The sequence below is a fragment of the Ammodytes marinus genome (assembly GCF_949987685.1).
Source record: "Ammodytes marinus genome assembly, chromosome: 10".
In the NCBI taxonomy this organism is placed as follows: Eukaryota; Metazoa; Chordata; class Actinopteri; order Uranoscopiformes; family Ammodytidae; genus Ammodytes; species Ammodytes marinus.
Window position 1 is genome coordinate 14764972 of NC_137214.1, and position 18307 is coordinate 14783278.

General features: G+C 36.6%; 2 protein-coding genes across 2 annotated transcripts; one reads left to right on the forward strand and one right to left on the reverse strand.

Moving 5' to 3' along the window:
* Positions 1-2518: 2518 nt before the first annotated feature.
* Positions 2519-11351, forward strand: pdzd11 (PDZ domain containing 11). Its single transcript, XM_080035848.1, has 6 exons — positions 2519-2578; positions 3091-3188; positions 3744-3884; positions 4020-4118; positions 8656-8716; positions 9618-11351. The coding sequence occupies exons 2-6, from the start codon at positions 3096-3098 to the stop codon at positions 9650-9652; spliced, it is 429 nt and encodes a 142-aa protein (XP_079891974.1). The 5' UTR covers positions 2519-2578; positions 3091-3095; the 3' UTR covers positions 9653-11351.
* A 1091-nt stretch (positions 11352-12442) lies between these two features.
* Positions 12443-17124, reverse strand: stard14 (START domain containing 14). The gene is made up of 6 exons (XM_080035206.1): positions 16811-17124; positions 16562-16709; positions 15766-15869; positions 15461-15578; positions 15318-15370; positions 12443-13885 (listed from the first exon to the last, which is right to left on the reverse strand). Exons 1-6 carry the CDS (start codon positions 16970-16972, stop codon positions 13679-13681), a joined length of 792 nt encoding a protein of 263 aa, XP_079891332.1. The 5' UTR covers positions 16973-17124; the 3' UTR covers positions 12443-13678.
* Positions 17125-18307: the final 1183 nt, after the last annotated feature.

Consider the following 18307-nt stretch of genomic DNA (forward strand, 5'->3'; position numbering starts at 1 on the left):
TGGGTTGAGACATGTTATCCTGTGTTGAATAATGGAAATGTCGTAGGCTTAACTAATAAGGAAATGGCAAATTTTTAAGGCTTGTTCTAATACAGAGTTCCAATCATTTGCCTGACGAAGCAAGAAGAGACTGGGAGAAAACTAAAGATGAAAACATGGAGTCACTTAGGAAAAGAACGGCATTGAAAAAAATGCAGGCTCCGTCAGTGAATATACATACATACATACATACATACATACATACATACATACATACATACATACATACATACATACATACATACATACATACATACATACATACATACATACATACATACATACATACATACATACATACATACATACATACATACATACATATGTAGTAGACCCAATCAGATTAAGACTAGATCATGGAAGTGAACAAATCTGTGCTTGCCGAACTGCATGTGATACAGGCTTTGGCTCTGTGTCTTTGTTTAGGGACAGAAATAACTTTACCATTGTGTTTTTGTAAAAAGAAAAAACTGCTCGTCAACTACTGGTAAATCTGAGTATGAACAGAGACAGTCATAGAAAAAAGGAAACAAAAATGTGTCATATGATAGGAGACATGGAAGCATGATGATTTAAACCCAGGTCCATGTTTAAACCTTGTTCATATCTGGAAGTGCTTAAGATTAAGCACAGTTACAAAATGTCGTGGAAGTTTTTTAATCAGTTAAACCTTGTGGGAATAAATGAACTGAACCTTCTCAATATAAACAATTTAATAAAAGTAGATAAAACAACAGAGTTACAGAGTAAAGTTCCAACTTGCATGGTCAGCCCCCGACGGGACTGACACTATCTTTTGGTCAGACAGGGATTTTAAAGTCCCCCTTCAACAACGGGGGTGTCAACTAACAGATGGTCAAACAGGTCTCAGGGGTTTATTGTGGTCATTGTGGTTTATTGTGGTCAGCCACAATAAACCTTAAATTAGTTTAAGCAACTGTTGTCAGCACATTTCTTAGAGGAAATGCACATGTGTTAAACTGATGTGATATACATATAGAAAAACAGATCAATACAATGGTTACAAATAAATTTGCCCTCACACAAAACAAGGGATAATAGTATATTTTTGGGCCTTAAGTAAGATTATTGACTGATTTTACTTATTTTTTATTGATGGATCAGAGGATCCACAAACAGATGCACAACGGTCCACAGTTGTGATCCCAGTTATCAAATGAACATTAGGAAACAAAGATCAAATTATCATCATCTCAATCAGATGCTTTCTTAAGTAAAAGAAAAAGCACTGACACTGCCAAAATACTCTGTCATAGGTAAAAAAAAATATATATATCCTGCATTGCATTTAAAATTATAATGTTTGAGTACATAGCCTTACCATTACCTATTAGTATTACTAGCAAAATGTACTTTAAGTTTTAAAAGTAAAAACACTCAAAATGGCCCAGCTGTCACATTGTTTTTTTCCCATTCTTATGAACACTAGAGATACAAATTAGTACACCCTGGCTTCACAATTCACTTGTTGCTTTTGTTATGGGGCACTTTACAACTTTATCATTTAAGTACATCATGACCTCGCCTAAATCCCCACACAGCTTCACAGAACTCCAACCTGAGTAGGTCTAATTACCAACATAACTATAAATAAGTGCAAGGGTGTTTGGGGACGTTTAATACCCAAGCATCACGAGTAGAAAACTCAAATCAACAGTGGAAAAAGTGTTGGGATAAGGCAACAAAAGGATGACATCTATACTCCATCCATAATCAATAGGGATACTGAGAATTGTGGGGGATCTAAACGGAGAGAACAAGTAGGCCTAACATAAGGAGAGAATTGAAGTGGACACATGTAGCAAACTTAACGGTACGGTTTTCATCGTGGGAAAACATTCAGATACAGTGGGGTCCGGTGCAGCAGAGTCAACCAAGGAGGGGCGGTGAGGTTACTTTTGTATGGGTTCCAGGCCAGCCATAGACCTATTACAAAAGGTCCTAGCGCATATTGGTTTTACGAACAAAGAATAGGTAAACATTTTAGCAATGGAATCCCGTAATTCAAATATGAAAGGAAAAGTATTGTTTTGAAAAAAGAAAAGAAAAGGAAAACAGGCAACACAGGACTGGGAGGCTATTCTGTACAAAGCCAAAGTGGGCAAAATAGAAAGCAATTAGAATCAAAGGAAGGATCAGGTAAAATTGACTAGAATGAGAGGGGGAGACAGAAATCTGAAAAGTGAAACATGCAACAGGGTTAATGAATGCGAGCATTGCCAGCAGTTTGTAGATCCAAGATGTGTCAGTCACATGCGGTACTGTATCTGATATTGTAGGAGGTATAGGGCAGAAATAGAAGTGATGTTGACTGAAATTAGGAAAATGGGATTGACAGAAATCTTAGCAAAGTTTATGGAAAAGATATAGGAGCAGTTACGGACTTGTTCCAAGAGATGGCAGCAGTGCAACATAGCGGATGACGGAGGAAGACGCGCAGGAATACTCACTCCGTGCAGCAGGGGCGGTAATGTGCCGGATGTCAGTCATCGTTGTTGCTAGCTTCCTAGACTAGCAGGTGAGTTAATTTGTTATTTTTTTGCTGTCCCTCTGCATTAAAACCCTCGGTTTATGCGGTTTCTAAACCATTATAGATATTATGACGATAATAGTGAATGCCAGTTGGAAGTAATTTGTGTTCAAGGCGAAAAGTGAGCTCGTTTAGCAGTGAGGTAACCAAGTATGTTAGCTGTAGCGTTAGCCAGCATCTTGTTTGAATATTTGTTTATTATTCAATGTAGGGTAAAGTCTTTTAGTTATTTTATCAGTATGTTAACATTAATTTGATAGTTTTCATTGTCAGTTGGTTCGCTCTTTGTACAGTTGTTGTAACTAGTAGGCCTAGAAAATGTTATCGGAATATTTTACCATTTAGCGCAAGTTTGTCACATAGATAGTAAATAATAGGTTTGTCATAATGAAGAAGACTCATCAGCAGCTGTTTCCTGTTATTTTCAAACAAGCATTATTCGAAGTGACGACTTTTCATAACCTTTTAACTATACCTTTTCTTTCGTTTGTTGTTTTCAGCAACAATGGATCAGAAAATCCCTTATGATGACTACCAGCTTCCAGTAGTGTTCCTGCCTTCTTATGAAAATCCACCGGCGTGGATACCCCCACAGGAGGTATGTCACTAATTAGTGTAAGGTTGAAGCACCTGTAAACCCAAATCCACAAAATCATTCTAACTATGTTAATTGGGGAGTAAGTTGCACAATAGTAATTGAGAGTCTGAAAAAGATTAAGGCATAAATAAATCCAAATTAGAATGAATTATTAAAGCTGCAGCTGATAAACTTTACAGAAATTTGGTTTAGAGGAGGCGGGCTATGGATTGGTTCTTATTAAGCCAATCACAGCAGTTTAGATCCCAAACGGGATGATATCCAATATTTTCAATATGAATAAATCTCCACACTCGGTGCATATAACTTTTCCTCTGATTCCCCACGTTACTTTGATGTTAGAATGTGTGACCTGGAGCCTGTTCCCAGTCCTGTGGTATGGTATATCCCATACAACCATTTTGTGCAGGTTGTTAACTCTTATCAGATTGCTCTCAGAAGATTAAGGGTGTGTAAGAAGAATCCAGCTCAGAGTCACAATGGATATCACGCCTACCTTTCTGGTAGTACATTGTCGGAAATAATTTTTTCTCTGTACTTTTTTTTTTTGTGTAGCGGATTCATCAACCTGACTACAACAATGAGCTCACCCAGTTCCTGCCTCGTACCATCGTGTTGAAGAAACCTCCAGGAGCACAACTGGGCTTCAACATCCGCGGGGGCAAAGCGTCACAGTTGGGAATCTTTATATCTAAGGTGTGTGTGTGTGTGTGTGTGTGTTTGCTTGCTTATGTCGCCCTGGTGTTTGGTATGGCTATTTACTAGAATTTCTACTTCTTGCGCTTACGAATAATTGCGTTTGAAAATTGTGTGTGTGTGACATGTTGACAGGTGGTCCCAGACTCCGATGCCCACAGAGCAGGGTTACAAGAGGGAGACCAGGTTCTTTCTGTGAATGAGGTGGATTTCCAAGACATAGAGCACTCAAGAGTAAGTTTGATTTTAATTCAAATTTTATTCAACACACTTTTATACCATAATAATTCTAGTACAGTATCAGTGATAATGCTAATGGTGATCCATATATGTTGCGAGTGCAGCTTTAACAGCGACGAGCTGCGTCCAGTTAGACATAGGCCTACAGTACATATCAGTGTGTGTTAGCCACTGAGCTAACCATAGCTAACCCCGGTCAAGGAAGTGGAGAGGCTTCTGCTCTGTGCTATGTGTAGGGGCCCCGCAAAGTAGTAGGGAGGAGCTTGGGTGGAGTTTAGACCCAAGTCTTCTGTTTACAAAACAATACTGTCAAATTGTCTGGGTTATGTTTCCATTTGTGCTTGCCCAACTTGAAATGGCAGGGATGAGACAGAGGACGCAGGAAAGCTCTATTTAACATGAATTGTGCAACAAGCATTTAGGATTAGGACAACAAGGAGAAAAATTAAATCAAGTTATTTATCCAAATAAGACAAACAAAATGATATACAAATATTATATATATATATATATATATATATATATATATATATATATATATATATATATATATATATATATATATATATATATATACAAACTAATGTTACTATGTAAAATACAGCCAGAGAGAGGAGGACTGTGCAGATAAACACACCACCACATATTCTAATTGGGCAGAAGTGATCGATTAGAGGGATTATTTTTGTGTGACTCTATAATTTATATTTTCATTAAAATGTTGCATAGTCTGCCTTTAACAACTCAAAGACTATATCATAAATGATGGTCCAATGAGCTTGTTTTTTCGAGACATCTACGTAAAATTTACCTTTTTTTATTTTAAAACGTACCAATCACATATTAGAATATTTTAATTCACATTTAATAAAATGTATGGTAACGCTTTATATTAAGGTTCTTGTTATAAGTCTTAGTTAATAGGTAATAAGGACCTTATAAGATGCTTATTAACATCAGTTTGTGTTAATAAGACTATATTTAAGTGTTAATAATAACACAATAAACATGTTTACTGTGTGATTATAAGACTTTTATAAGCACTTATAAGACACTTCTTAACTATTAATTGATCGCTTAATAGCATTAATGAAAGTCTCATGAGTTTCTGATAGCTGTTAATAAAAGCATTACAAACCCATGTATTGAGTCTTACTAACTTACCTATTATGTCATAGTTAAACCTTTACTAAGGATTGTTTGTTGCTTTATGAAGGTGAACACACCTTTATTATTTGTTTATTAGCAGTTAACTATGTTCTAAGAACGATGCTTATTAAGGTTAATAAGTCCTTTATTAAACAGGTAATAATGCATTTCTATGCTCTAAGAACAATGCTTATTAAGGTTAATAAGTCCTTTATTAAACAGGTAATAATGCATTTTGAAGGTACCTGATCTAAAGCGAGAACAATGCTTATTAAGGCCAATAAGTCCTTTATTAAACAGGTAATAATGCATTTTGAAGGTACTGGATCTAAAGCGAGAACAATGCTTATTAAGGCCAATAAGTCCTTTATTAAACAGGTAATAATGCATTTTGAAGGTACCTGATCTAAAGCGAGAACAATGTTTATTAAGGTTAATAAGTCCTTTATTAAACAGGTAATAATGCATTTTGAAGGTACTGGATCTAAAGCGAGAACAATGCTTATTAAGGTTAATAAATCCTTTAAGATACACTTTTTAACAGTTAATAAGTACTATATCTTGTCAAGGTGGATACAATGTGAATTAAAAAAAAATACATGTAAATACAATGTTACAGAGGTGAAGCACAAAAACTTACTTTTAAAGAAAAAAAACACTTAACAACTGTGCAATTGTAAACATGTTTGTTTGTTTCCCAGAACTTTCATGAACAACATTTTACTAAATGTAAAAAAATAAATACCTTTGTAAAATAAAAATGCTGCCTGACATCAATTCAAGTGTCCAATGATTAAGACTATTAATTTAAAATATTAAATGAATAAGAACAACAAAACAATTAAACGAGTAGAGCAAAAAAAACTTCCATCAAACAATAATAAAAAAAAAACTCTGTTGTAGGTAAAACAATATAAAACGACATGGGGTTGTATGAGTTGCTTCTGCATATTGAATCTGTAACCTTATGGAGATGGCAATCCTCACTAGAGGAATTTGGGCGAGACGTTGCTGTATCAGAAGTCAGCATTATACTGTTGCAGATAGGACAAGCAGAAAACCACATACAACTATATAGATGCTAACCCAGTGGTTCTCAAACTTGTTTTGTCATTCCCCACTTTGGAGGTGGGAATATTTTCAAGTCCCACCGTTCCCCGATTGTGTCAACAAAATAGTAAGAAAATTGGTCAGTCTTAAAAGTTTAAAATGTATTGAAATAAAATCAAGTAATACAATTCAAAAATAGATCATTTAAAAAAAAAGCCTTCTTCTGCTGGCCCCCTCTGCAACAGTATAATGCTGACTTCTGTTATACTTCCTCTTCCTCTTCCCATCGTCTGAGGAGGAGTCAGACGACAACGGACTTGAGCCCCAGGGGAAGGTTGAGTCAGGCTGGTCTTTCTTGTTACTGTATAAAGACAACACAAAGAAACATTGATCACAATTAGAGACAGGTTATACTAAGCATTTAAGCGATTTGGACATGGAATCTGCAAAAAGGGGTGCAGTATCAAAGTACATTTAGTCTGTAATGGTGACAATTGTTGGAAAAAAGTAAATATTTTCTTTCATTCAGATAGTTGTCCCTTCAAGAAATCTCTCTCCGTTGTCAGGTCTTTTATTTTTACATCCTGGCATTCTAATTTATACCTGGCCAGCTCATGTTTATATTTCTGTAGACCCAGTTTGGCAGTTAGGACAATTTGGGCAGCATCTGGGTCAGCACAGAAATAACCATTCAGCATTACTTTGCCCCTTCCTGACAAGCTAGCATGACACAACTGTTAATAGATACGTTTGGTTGCAGTTTTTATGATAGTGTAAGCTAAACGTTAGCTCAAAAAAGAAGCTCACCAAAGCTTCTGAAAGAAAGTAATGTAAGCTAGGCAAACAACTAGCAAGCTAGAACCAGCTAACGTTACTATAGCATTACATTCTTAAACTTACCAGAAGAGTCATCCTCCAGTTCGGACCTCACCCTCTTATTTTTCAGAGACCTGGTTTGGGGTGCTGACCGTGCTGACGACTCCGACATGTTCTCCTTACTTTCGTGAAACACTTTGTCAAGCATGGCCGTCAAGCTGGCGTCAAGCCATCAGCGACTTGCATACACGGAACTTCCGGTTTTACAACTACCTTCAAAATAAAAGCCCTTTAAGGATCTGATTTGAGGCACAAAACCGATCATACGAGTCATATTCATTATAGATTGTGAAAAATATACTACGTTCTCGGGGCATCTCATTTTAACACTCACTCAACATGTGTGCGCACACATAGAGGTGAAAGAATCACTTCAGAGCAAAAACAAATATATTATGCACTCATTATGCTAGATGCCAAAAGACAACATTTTGGAAAGAGGGATGAAAATCAGTGACTTTAGCCAACTAAGATATGGCGCTGCAAACCAAACTCAGAAAACTCATTTTTGAAGGTACTTCAACAAGAAAAACATTAAAGCTAATCAAATACCTTCACCGCTCTAACATTGTATTTACATGTCGTTTTTCTAATTCTCATTGTATCCTCCTTGACAAGATATAGTACTTATTAACTGTTATCAATTGTTTAATAAAGGACTTATTAACCTTAATAAGCATTGTTCATAGAGCATAGTTAACTGTTATTAATTGATTAATAAAGATGTGGTTACCTTCATAAAGCAACAAACAACGCTTAGTAAAGGTTTAACAATGACATAATAGGTAAGTTAGTAAGACTCAATAAATAGGTTTGTAACGCTTTTATTAACAGCTATCAGAAACTCATTAGACTTTTATTAATGATATTAAGCGATCAATTAATAGTTAAGAAGTGTCTTATAAGTGCTTATAAAAGTCTTATAATCACACTGTCAACATGTTTATTATGTTATTATTAACACTTATATATAGTCTTATTAACACAAATTAATGTTAATAAGCATCTAATAAGGTCCTTATTACCTATTTACTAAGGCTTATAACAAGAACCTTAATATAAAGCGTTACCAAATGTATTTCAAATTAAAAATGGCAATCGTTACTGATTAGGCATTTCATCTAACTTAGTAGTGTTGATTGTGTGTGATAGTATATGATTTAGGTAAATTGTTTTCTTAGTTGTGGCTCATTGCTCCCGCCATATATCTATCCATTTTGATTTTTTACTCTGTCATAAAATTGTAGTATCATTAGGCAAACAATATTAAATACAGAAAATATAGAAAGTATCCACCCTGCCATCCACAGTCAAATGAGTCTCGGTTCTCCTGACCTTACCTTCCTGCTTAGGAGCAGGTATCACACACATTAAATGTGTAAGATTTTCCCCACGTAGCTTTTTAAATAGGTCTTTTTATTATATTGCATTAAGTTAATCTCTTCTTCCTCTTTAGGCCGTAGAGATTCTGAAGACTGCACGAGAAATATTGATGAGGGTCCGTTTCTTTCCTTACAGTAAGTCCCACCCAATTCATGCACGTGTGTGTTATACTGTATGTAATGGAACCACTCCATTCTCCAGATTTGAAATCTGTTTCTTTACCTTTGCTTTTAATGTTTTGGGAGGGTGTATACTGGAATGAAAAATATTCGTTAGAATGACTTTGTTTGAATATGTATGGGCAAAATACATACAAACGCTTTTGTAAACAATGCTGTATACTTACCTTTAAAAAAATATAATTAGATTTTGGTTGGGTGTTTTTGTTTTTGGTAAAAGCTTACAGAAACAAAAAACTGAAGTATGGAATTCTATTACCTAAACGGGGAAGGGAATTAACATTAAATAAATGACAATAGAATATGTTAAAACATGCATAATTTAGTTGAAGATAAGGAAGATACACGTCAGATAATTTGTGTGATTATGTGTGTGTACTAATTGTGTTAATGGTTCCATTGTTTTTTTTAGTATCCAACATATACTACAATTTATGTTCTTTCTGATTTGTCAAAGAGGCCGGTTTAACATACAGTTCTGCTTTCTTGCTTTGTTTACAAACACTACTAATGCAAACAGACCTTTTAAGAGCATCAGAAAACATGACATGATTTAGTTGTTGTCAATGGTTAATCTTAAAACATAAAATGAAGTAGGATTCTATTTATCCTAAAGGAAATCTGCCTGTGAGGGCAGCATTCAAAAAATCTTTTTTCAATTTGTAACATGCCGTGTTCCTTTTGTGCTCTGTATGCCAATGGTATATGTTGTATCAAAATGACAGTAAATTATTTAATGTGTGAGGAAAGCTGTTTTTGAGGGACAATAAAAAACTGGCTCTGGATTAATTTTTTCCATATAATAACATCCTTCTAAGTATTGTAACGTTGTCCTTATTTTTCTTTCTGTTCTCAGACTACCAGCGTCAGAAGGAAAGGACTGTACATTAGGTGGCAGCAAAGCACACAGGAGAAAGAGAGTGATATGGACAGATACGTCACTGGACGTCATTACTCTCCTCCCACAGACTCCATGGCCTCCATTCTGTCTCAGCTGCAAGATGATTGATGTATGACTAACACGCTCACTCAAAGTCCTCCATGTGAGGACAACACATACTCTGTTATATACTCTCTCACCCAGATATGAGTATCCACTAATCTACTGTGTGATACAAGACGATGTCTGCTCCAACAGAATGCGTCCACAACAATTCATTATGATAGTTAGCTCAAATTTAGGGAATTTAAAAGCAGAAGCTTAGTAGACATTTTCACATTATACAGTAACTGGTACATATTTTCTAACCATGGTTTACATTTATAGAACTGCATTATTTAATACAGCATTGCCTCATTCAATTTTCCCCTTGTAGTTGTAGAAATATATTTTAATCAAATTGAGATTAGCACTTGTGTGTACTGTACATTTGCCTCAATAACACTGATATAAGAGACACATATTTATACAGGTACAGTTGCAAGTTTATTAGGTAGACATAGCTGAAACTAAAGCAGTCCAATACATGAGCTCAGCGATAAATCCTAGTCATGAATTTTCTCATAGTTCTAGAAAGATCCACTAACTATATTCTCCCTGAGCTTTTAACTGCATATCAATTAGAATGTTTTTTATATTTGGTCCACTCCATTTATATTGATAAGGGTTAACTAATTAATAGAAAAAATGCTATACAACTAAAAGGCACCACAAACTACAGCCTCCAGAATGGCCATCCTAGTGTATGCACTAAACCAAGAAGGCAAATGTTGTAACCGTCTTTATTGCAGGACTGTTGTATAAGACTGCATTAGTTTTAGCTTGGTGTAAATTTTATTGACTGAGTGTAAAATATGTACATATGGCTGATGAAATATGGTACAAAGACAGCAGGGCCTTTTTATATACTGTAAGAGCAAATGACTTGTGCAACACTTCTGGTCATTTTAAATATCACTGAATAAACTTCAGATCCAGCTTTTAGGTAATTAACCAAATTTGCAATTATGTTGGAAATATTCATTTGTGTAAATATATTTCAGTGACTGCTACTGTCGACTAAAATATGAGTTTTTTTATTTTCACTATCATGTATTATTTTTGTTCATGTTTTATACCTAATAACTTTACATAAACTGCTCCTCGTGTTCATGTTATTTCATGTACAAACTGTATATTTGAGGGGCCAAACTAATGACAAGTAATACTAAAAATAAAGTGCATGATAACAGCATATTGTGCCCTGTTGAGGTAGAAGCTAAGCCTGTAATGGGGAGTTTATCTGGGTGCACTGGAGACCCTGATCAGAGCAGGATTGCATTCTAATCTTAAACTGCATTCTGAATCGCATACTTTCTACTATTTAGTATGGTAGACTTTTTTTTTTAGGATGTCCTGATTCTTGTGGCCAGATTTAGGTTGGTTAGAAGTACCCGGATGTTTACTACATCCGGCCAAGGTTTTTAGTGTTGAAAACATAGGTTGCGTTCCGAATCGCATACTTTCTACTATATAGTATGTAGAAAAAAGATTTAGGATGTCCCGATTCTTGTGGCCAGATTTAGGATGGTTAGAAGTACCCGGATGTCCTACTTCATGTGGCCAAGATTGTTAGTGTTGAAAAGTGCATCCTATTTGGGCAATTCTGACCCACAATCCAGTGCGCACGTGAAGTGACGTCACATCGACGAAGCCTCCATATGAAAACAAATGGGGATGCGACGGATATAAAAGCAAGAGGCAAGATCAAGGCACAATGTTATGATGAAATAAGAGAGTAAAGTATGTCCCAATAGTATGCCTACTGCATCCTAACTAGATTCTTTTTATCGTCAGATGTAGTATGAAGAATAGAAAAAAGAAAGAGTATGCGATTCGGAACGCAACCATAGATAGTCCCTGCGTTCCAATACCCATACTTCCATACTATTTAGTATGCCAGAAAAAGATTTAGGATGTCCCAACATGCACGTCGATTGTAGTATGCTGAAAATACATAAATGCCCCACTAACTCCAATAGCATTTTGGAATATTCGTCTTTTTTATTCTTGACATAATGAAAAGAAAACTCTTCATTATATAATTGTCTTTCTCTCCCATGGCCCTAAAACTCTTCTGTGCTTTAGTATCAATCCAGTGCGCAGCTGAAGTGACGTCACATCGACAGAGCCTTCATAAGAAGTAAGAGGCAAGATCAAGGCAAAATATTATGATGAAATATATAAGTAAAAGTATGTCCCAATTCTATGCCTACTGTATACTAACTAGATTATTTTTATCGTCATATGTAGTAGTATGTATGTAGAATAAAAAAGAAAGTATGAGATTCGGAACGCAGGGGAAGACTGTCAGGCGCTTTCATCATTTTAGCTAGGTGCAAGGTATGCTAATCGGTTAGATCACCAGCTAAAAGTATTTGCCAGTAAAGTTCCAAGTAAATCTGAAACAACTGAGTGGTAAATACCTGCCCATTGCATCTCAACAGTCTTATTCTTTTGCAAACTAATCTTTTTAGAAGAAGAAATAACTTGGTTTTCCATTGAAGGAACTAAATGAAAGTGTTAAGCAAGAACGTGACAATGACAAGTTTGAACTCTAGGTACACCGGTGATGGTAAACTTGTAGAACTAGAAATGGACCATTTGCTAGGGCACGTAGCAAAACGTGTTCCACTTTGTCAGTTGGTTTCTACTGAGAATGATTGACTGCATTCCTCTTCAGATGACAGCGACAAAACATGTTAACCATGGGGGGTTTATTTAAAAAAAAAAAGTTACAAGTCTTTTTTTCTAAATATTTAAGAAGAAAAACTATCTAAGTCTGCTGAGCTTCCTTCCAAGACATTTTTTTCTCCATATTGACTTATATCATACAGTAAATTCAAATAAATAAAATACATATATTTTATGCCCATTCCAATCCTTCGGGTAATAGTGATATTCTACTCACTAAATGCAAACTTGCAATGCATATTTTACATGTTGATACAACCTCAATAGATTTACATTCTCAGAGATTGAAAACATATCTCCTCCAGTGCCAATCAATGCAAGTCAAAGGTCTATGACTATAAGAATTAGTTTGCATGAAGTACATCTGAATAAATACAATAAACCTTCATACGGTCTTCCTGTAGTAGCACACATTCAAGATAGAAACACAGAATTGTTCACACTTATCATTCAATGGTTCGCAACAAAAGCGATACAATGTTCAAATTAAAAAAATAAGTAGTGAATGTAGTGTTTTTAGTTTTGTGTCCATCAGAAAGATAAATTATAAAAACCCAGAAACAGATACAAGATCATATCCCAGAGCTGCTTATAAACCCAGAACCTTTCACCCTAATAGGTCTCATGTAAACCTTTCAACATGAAACCTATGTGTAACCAGCAATATATTAATGTAATTTAACGTAATAAAACGTGACTGTTCTAAGTATGCCCAGTTCAGGCTCAGATAGTTTTGATTTGGAATAAACAAAATAGGTTTAGCTAAAACTATTGAGTGGTTTGACAATGTATACCTAATCTAATTTCCATTCACAGTCACTTGTAATAAAATAAGGCAGAGAGCGACTAGTGGAGAACCTCTTCTTAGGTTTTTCATTTCAAAAAGGGCCTTACAGAGGACCCATTGTAAATGTAGTGCAATATGTAACCGACACATTCAAACCCCAACACCTCTAAGCTAGTACTTTGTACACAACATAATAAAATAACTAAAAACACTGGAGAGATGTTTAGCTTAGCTCAACATGGACTGAGGTTGAATGGTAACTTGATCTGAGCTCCTTTCTGTCTGGTAAACACACTTCACGCTCTTAACCGAAAAAGTGCACACTGATTTGGGAAAACTGGATAAATATGCATTAGGGGGATATCACAGAGAGTCAGAGGCCTTGAGTCCTACAAACAGTCCGTCTCCCCCCCAATCAAATCTCTCCACTCCTGGCTTCCCTTTCCTCTGATGCCATTTAACTGCTATCTTCGCTGTCCTGGCCATCCATCTTCATACTTTCATCCACGTTCTCCAGTGAGTCGGCCCTCTGTATGGACAGTTCACTGGGGTCCATCATGGGCAGGATGTTCTGCTCTGGGTACAGCCAGGGCTTCTGGTCTGGGGAGTTCTGCCGTTTCCACTCCATGTAGTTCTGCCCCGCCTTGTGCACACTCTTCAAAACCTGTAAGGAGTTGGGTCAAGAGAGGGTAAAGCTTTATCACACCATCATACCGCACCTTCATTTTTCAGTCAACACGTGAAGATAAAAGATGGTCAGATTATGTGGCAAGTGGCTACACATGTCTGACTGTCTATAGAAATGTTCAGTGGAACGCATTAGCAAAACAAATTTAAAAAAGATATTAGGTTAACAGTCAAGTAATATTTGGACCATTAACCTTTTGACAAAGGCCTCGACATTATCAAGTGTAAATTACAACCAAAAAAGGACACTGAACTCAGTTTTGCTTCACAAATCAACTTCAAACATTACAGTTAACTTAGACTGTAAAACGACAAGTCTGAAGCAAAAAAGGATCTCTCCTCTTCCAAAGCATGATGCAATTGCACTGACAAATTTTGTTCCATAAGAGTCACTACACTTATAGTTTTAACATTGTTGGTCTTTTCTATTCTTTGAACCGTATTAGTCTCGTTAGTATTAGACAGATAATCCGTCAAGTATTTTCACTGCTTTGATCCTATCAAATGTATAATATTTGCTCTTTTTCTGTGATGGTAAACTGAACATCTCAAGGTTCTGGACTGTTGGTCGGACAAGAAAAGCAATTTGAAGATATAACCTGCACATTAAGTAGACAATGAAAATGATTGTTAGTTGCGACGTTACTTGAGTTCTAAAGACTTAGGTAAGCAAGCATTCCTCGGGAGGTCCCACACGCCACAACAAAATCTCTGCCTGCTCAAGCTGCTGAAACGGACTTGTTTATGGATACTCCTTTGTAGGCTGAAATAGTGTCATACTTTGTTTGTTTGACATTTTGGTAGTTATACTCTTAAAAAAGTTATTTTGATTTTTCTGCTCACTAGCTTAATGTTGGTTTTAGATTTCATTATTTAATCCTATAACTCGCTCAATCACTAAGCATTACATTCATTTCAATTGATTTGAAATGTTCACTATAACGCAAAAGAAATGTGTTACTACCTTTCAATGTTTTTAGTTCATAGAAAGCATGGTGACCTTTTAAGGAGTTCATTGTTTGTATTTAGTTTGGCAAAGGCAATAGTAGTTGAATGGCAGTTACACTTTGCTCTAAATAGTTTCAAACAGCAGAGAACATTGAACCCGGGGAACGAGTTCTGCCAGGAGAGAGCGAGAGCAACAGCACGAGCTGAGATACTCCTTTGTCAGCAATCTTACCAGGACGGGCCCTCAAATTGGGTTTCTATGGCTACCATTGTCCTTTGTAAGACGCATGAAACCCTCACTCCCTAATGTGCACACAACTATTACACACTTTTTAATCACCTCATGGACACACACACGGTCAGAGACATTGATACACTGTTTGTGCCTTTCTAACCTAAATCAATTTCAACTCTGCGGTAAAATAGCAGTAAACAAACATAATCTGTGTTTGGTCACTTACCCTGGGAGCGAGAGCTTGAGATGCCTTGTTTACCGCCCACTTTGGAAGAGAACCTGAAGCAAAGATAAGGGTTAAAAAAAACATTTTAAAAATTTGAGCAATACATTTTATTTTTTTAAAGGAGCTGTTGCTAATGGACATACCTTTTGGGTCTGCTTGTGAAAGGTATATGAAAGTACAGCTATTTGGCCCTGTGGGCTTGATATAATAGCCAGTGAGCATGGAAATGGCCCTCACAAGGTTGCTGTGAGGTGGGTATTTCTGTAATGGAAGCAAAACAGATCACAAAACGATGAGGAGAAGCTCGAATTTCACCAAAAAAAAACTGCTCTTTTAAGATGGTGGATATGTGACACTATCACCATAGTTAAGACAAGAGTGTTTAAATACAAAAGCAAAAGGGGAAAAAAAAGAATTGATACGAGAAGAAATGAGAAATGGCACGTACCGGGTGTTTGACTGAGAAGTTAATGATAAGGTACTCGTCATCCATCACTTGCCACGAACGCAGAGTTACTACATCTCTGTTCTTTATTGGGGTCGGACACAGCCCTGCACAAACAAACAAATAAATACTGGTTATAATTTGCAAAACGTCCTTCATTAACTACTGTACATAACCTTAAGGCTCAACCAGTGTGCCCTTATTATGAGGGTAAATAAACTGGTGGAAAAAGAGGGCCGCTGTTGCACCTTAGGAAAGAATCAACAGATGAAACAAACACTAGGCTAATAGAAATGGAAGGTAAAAGCGACAACACTCTACAGATGGATCAAGAACAAGAACACAAATCTGCTTTGAGCCTATGAATATGGTCGCAAGAGCTCTCTGGGATGCTAATGATAGCATGGTTTACGTTCCACACAATAAAAAGTACAGTTCACTTTCATAAAAATAATGCTTAAATAAAAAAAACATCAGTGTCAAGAAAGTATCCCTTGATGTTATTGCATCAAGAGCTTGGTAAATGAATATCTTCTTCAAGCAGCCTTGTGTGTCATCATAAAACTAAACTACTATTCTTAGGCCTACATAAAAGAGCAGTGCAAAGGATTATCTTAATATCCCCATTATATGAATCACACTTTCCTCTTCACCCTTTTCTATTTACTTTGTAGGCTATCTGCATCTGTAACAGGTGTAAACTGAGTCAGGCCTATTCTGAACAGGTTTTCACCTGGGTCACGTTTCAAAGCAAAGACACGCACAGAGGAATGTACATGAACAGATCAAGAGCACTCACATGAGTAGTAACCCATATCGGCGTTGGCAGAGAGCCGGGCAATGTCAAAACTGTCCAGCATGGCAGGGTCCCACTTCTTACGGTACTGGCCGTCGTGAAGGACGTCGTACATTGTCTGAGCCGAGACATCTTTGATTGTCATTTTACACTGAAATACACAAACACACACATATGAAGTGTTACATGGCGATTTCAAATCAAGTCCTAAAAGAGTTATGTCAAGTAGAAGTTAAAGTAAAATGAACTTACCTTGATCTTGTGGGTTTTATGCACTTGTTTTCCTGTGTTTGCAGGAACTTCGATCCACACCTGCATCCCATTTTTGTCATACTTGTTCAGCCAATTATCCGTAGATAAACACTGCTTTTTGAACTGAACAAACGCCGCTTCGTCAGGTAAAATACTCGTCATCTTAGTGTTACTTTAAAAAGTAAAAAGTAATTTCTCTACGGCCTATATTTCTTCTTTAAAATAGCCAATCTAACTGATACACAGAGCGAGCTGTGTGTGGACCCTGGTCGACTGAAGAAGTGTGACGTTTCTAGTTGTGCACCTCTGTTTAAACGGCTAATATACGCGGACTGATCACCAATCAAGTCGAGCTGGATTTTCTGCGATGAATTCCTACAGCCATTCCTTCAGACGCCTCCCCCGCTGACGTCACTGCGCCGCATACAGGTGTGTGCGACACAGGTGCGTCTACCGTGCCCGCCCTCAGGGAAACGACGAAAGGTTTATCAAAATGTACAGAAGTACACAGTACGCCTATGGTAGGCCTACAACTAATGATGGCCGGAACTGATACCAGGTTGTGTGATGCATTCACAGAGTGTGAAAGGCACGAACAGGGCGACATACAGTGGTAGGCTTTAGGCCTCCGCTGTGGGCTGCTCAGGGAAGTGGGCAGGTGAATTGCTCAGTGTTGTTGATTAATCCAGTTACCTATATTCACGATTGCTAAAATTAGCAAATATAACAGTAAACCATGTATTCACCAGCATTCACTTATCCTCCTTACTTGGTCTACAGATTAATGTTTCACCAACAACTGCTAAAAAATGTATTCAAATTCAAACTAGAGTATGCTACTGATAGCCTACAGTGTTACCTTAGTAATATATGGCTTGTTCTCCGGGGATGCAGCTGGATATTATTGGATTCTTTTTCTAGATTTTTTATTTATATTTAACATTGACATTATATGCCTATTTTTACAAGAATAGTAGGCTAATTATAATGAATTTCACAAATATTGATGTAAATCTGGTAAAAAGTAACATAAATTCACATAGCCTACGGTTTTTAAAGATGGTTTGTTGCTAAATGTGGCAAAATGTTGCTGCTTATTTGAGCATGTGTCGGTTTTAGCTTAGATCATCAAATAAAGAAAATATAATAAACAAAAAGAAAAACAAATTGGTTATGAACAGTATGCTGAAAATTGGCAAGTTTTAATGGTCAGCAGTTTTAAATAACATGTTTTTAATGGCTTTTGGCCAAGGATGTTTATCAGCAATGTGGCAGTTTTTAGTGCAATCTCATGTTTTAGCCACGCTTAACCACACCTTTCTGTTGTGACATATCGGGCCTGTGATGTGTTGCACAATGGTGGTTTCAGTCGAGTTTGGCGACAAGTCACACACATACAGTCCGTCACAGCAGGTTCCATACATTCCACTCAGGCGCTCCTATAGCATTGATCATATGCTCCATTGACAAACAGAAGATATGTTTGTTGAGCCATAG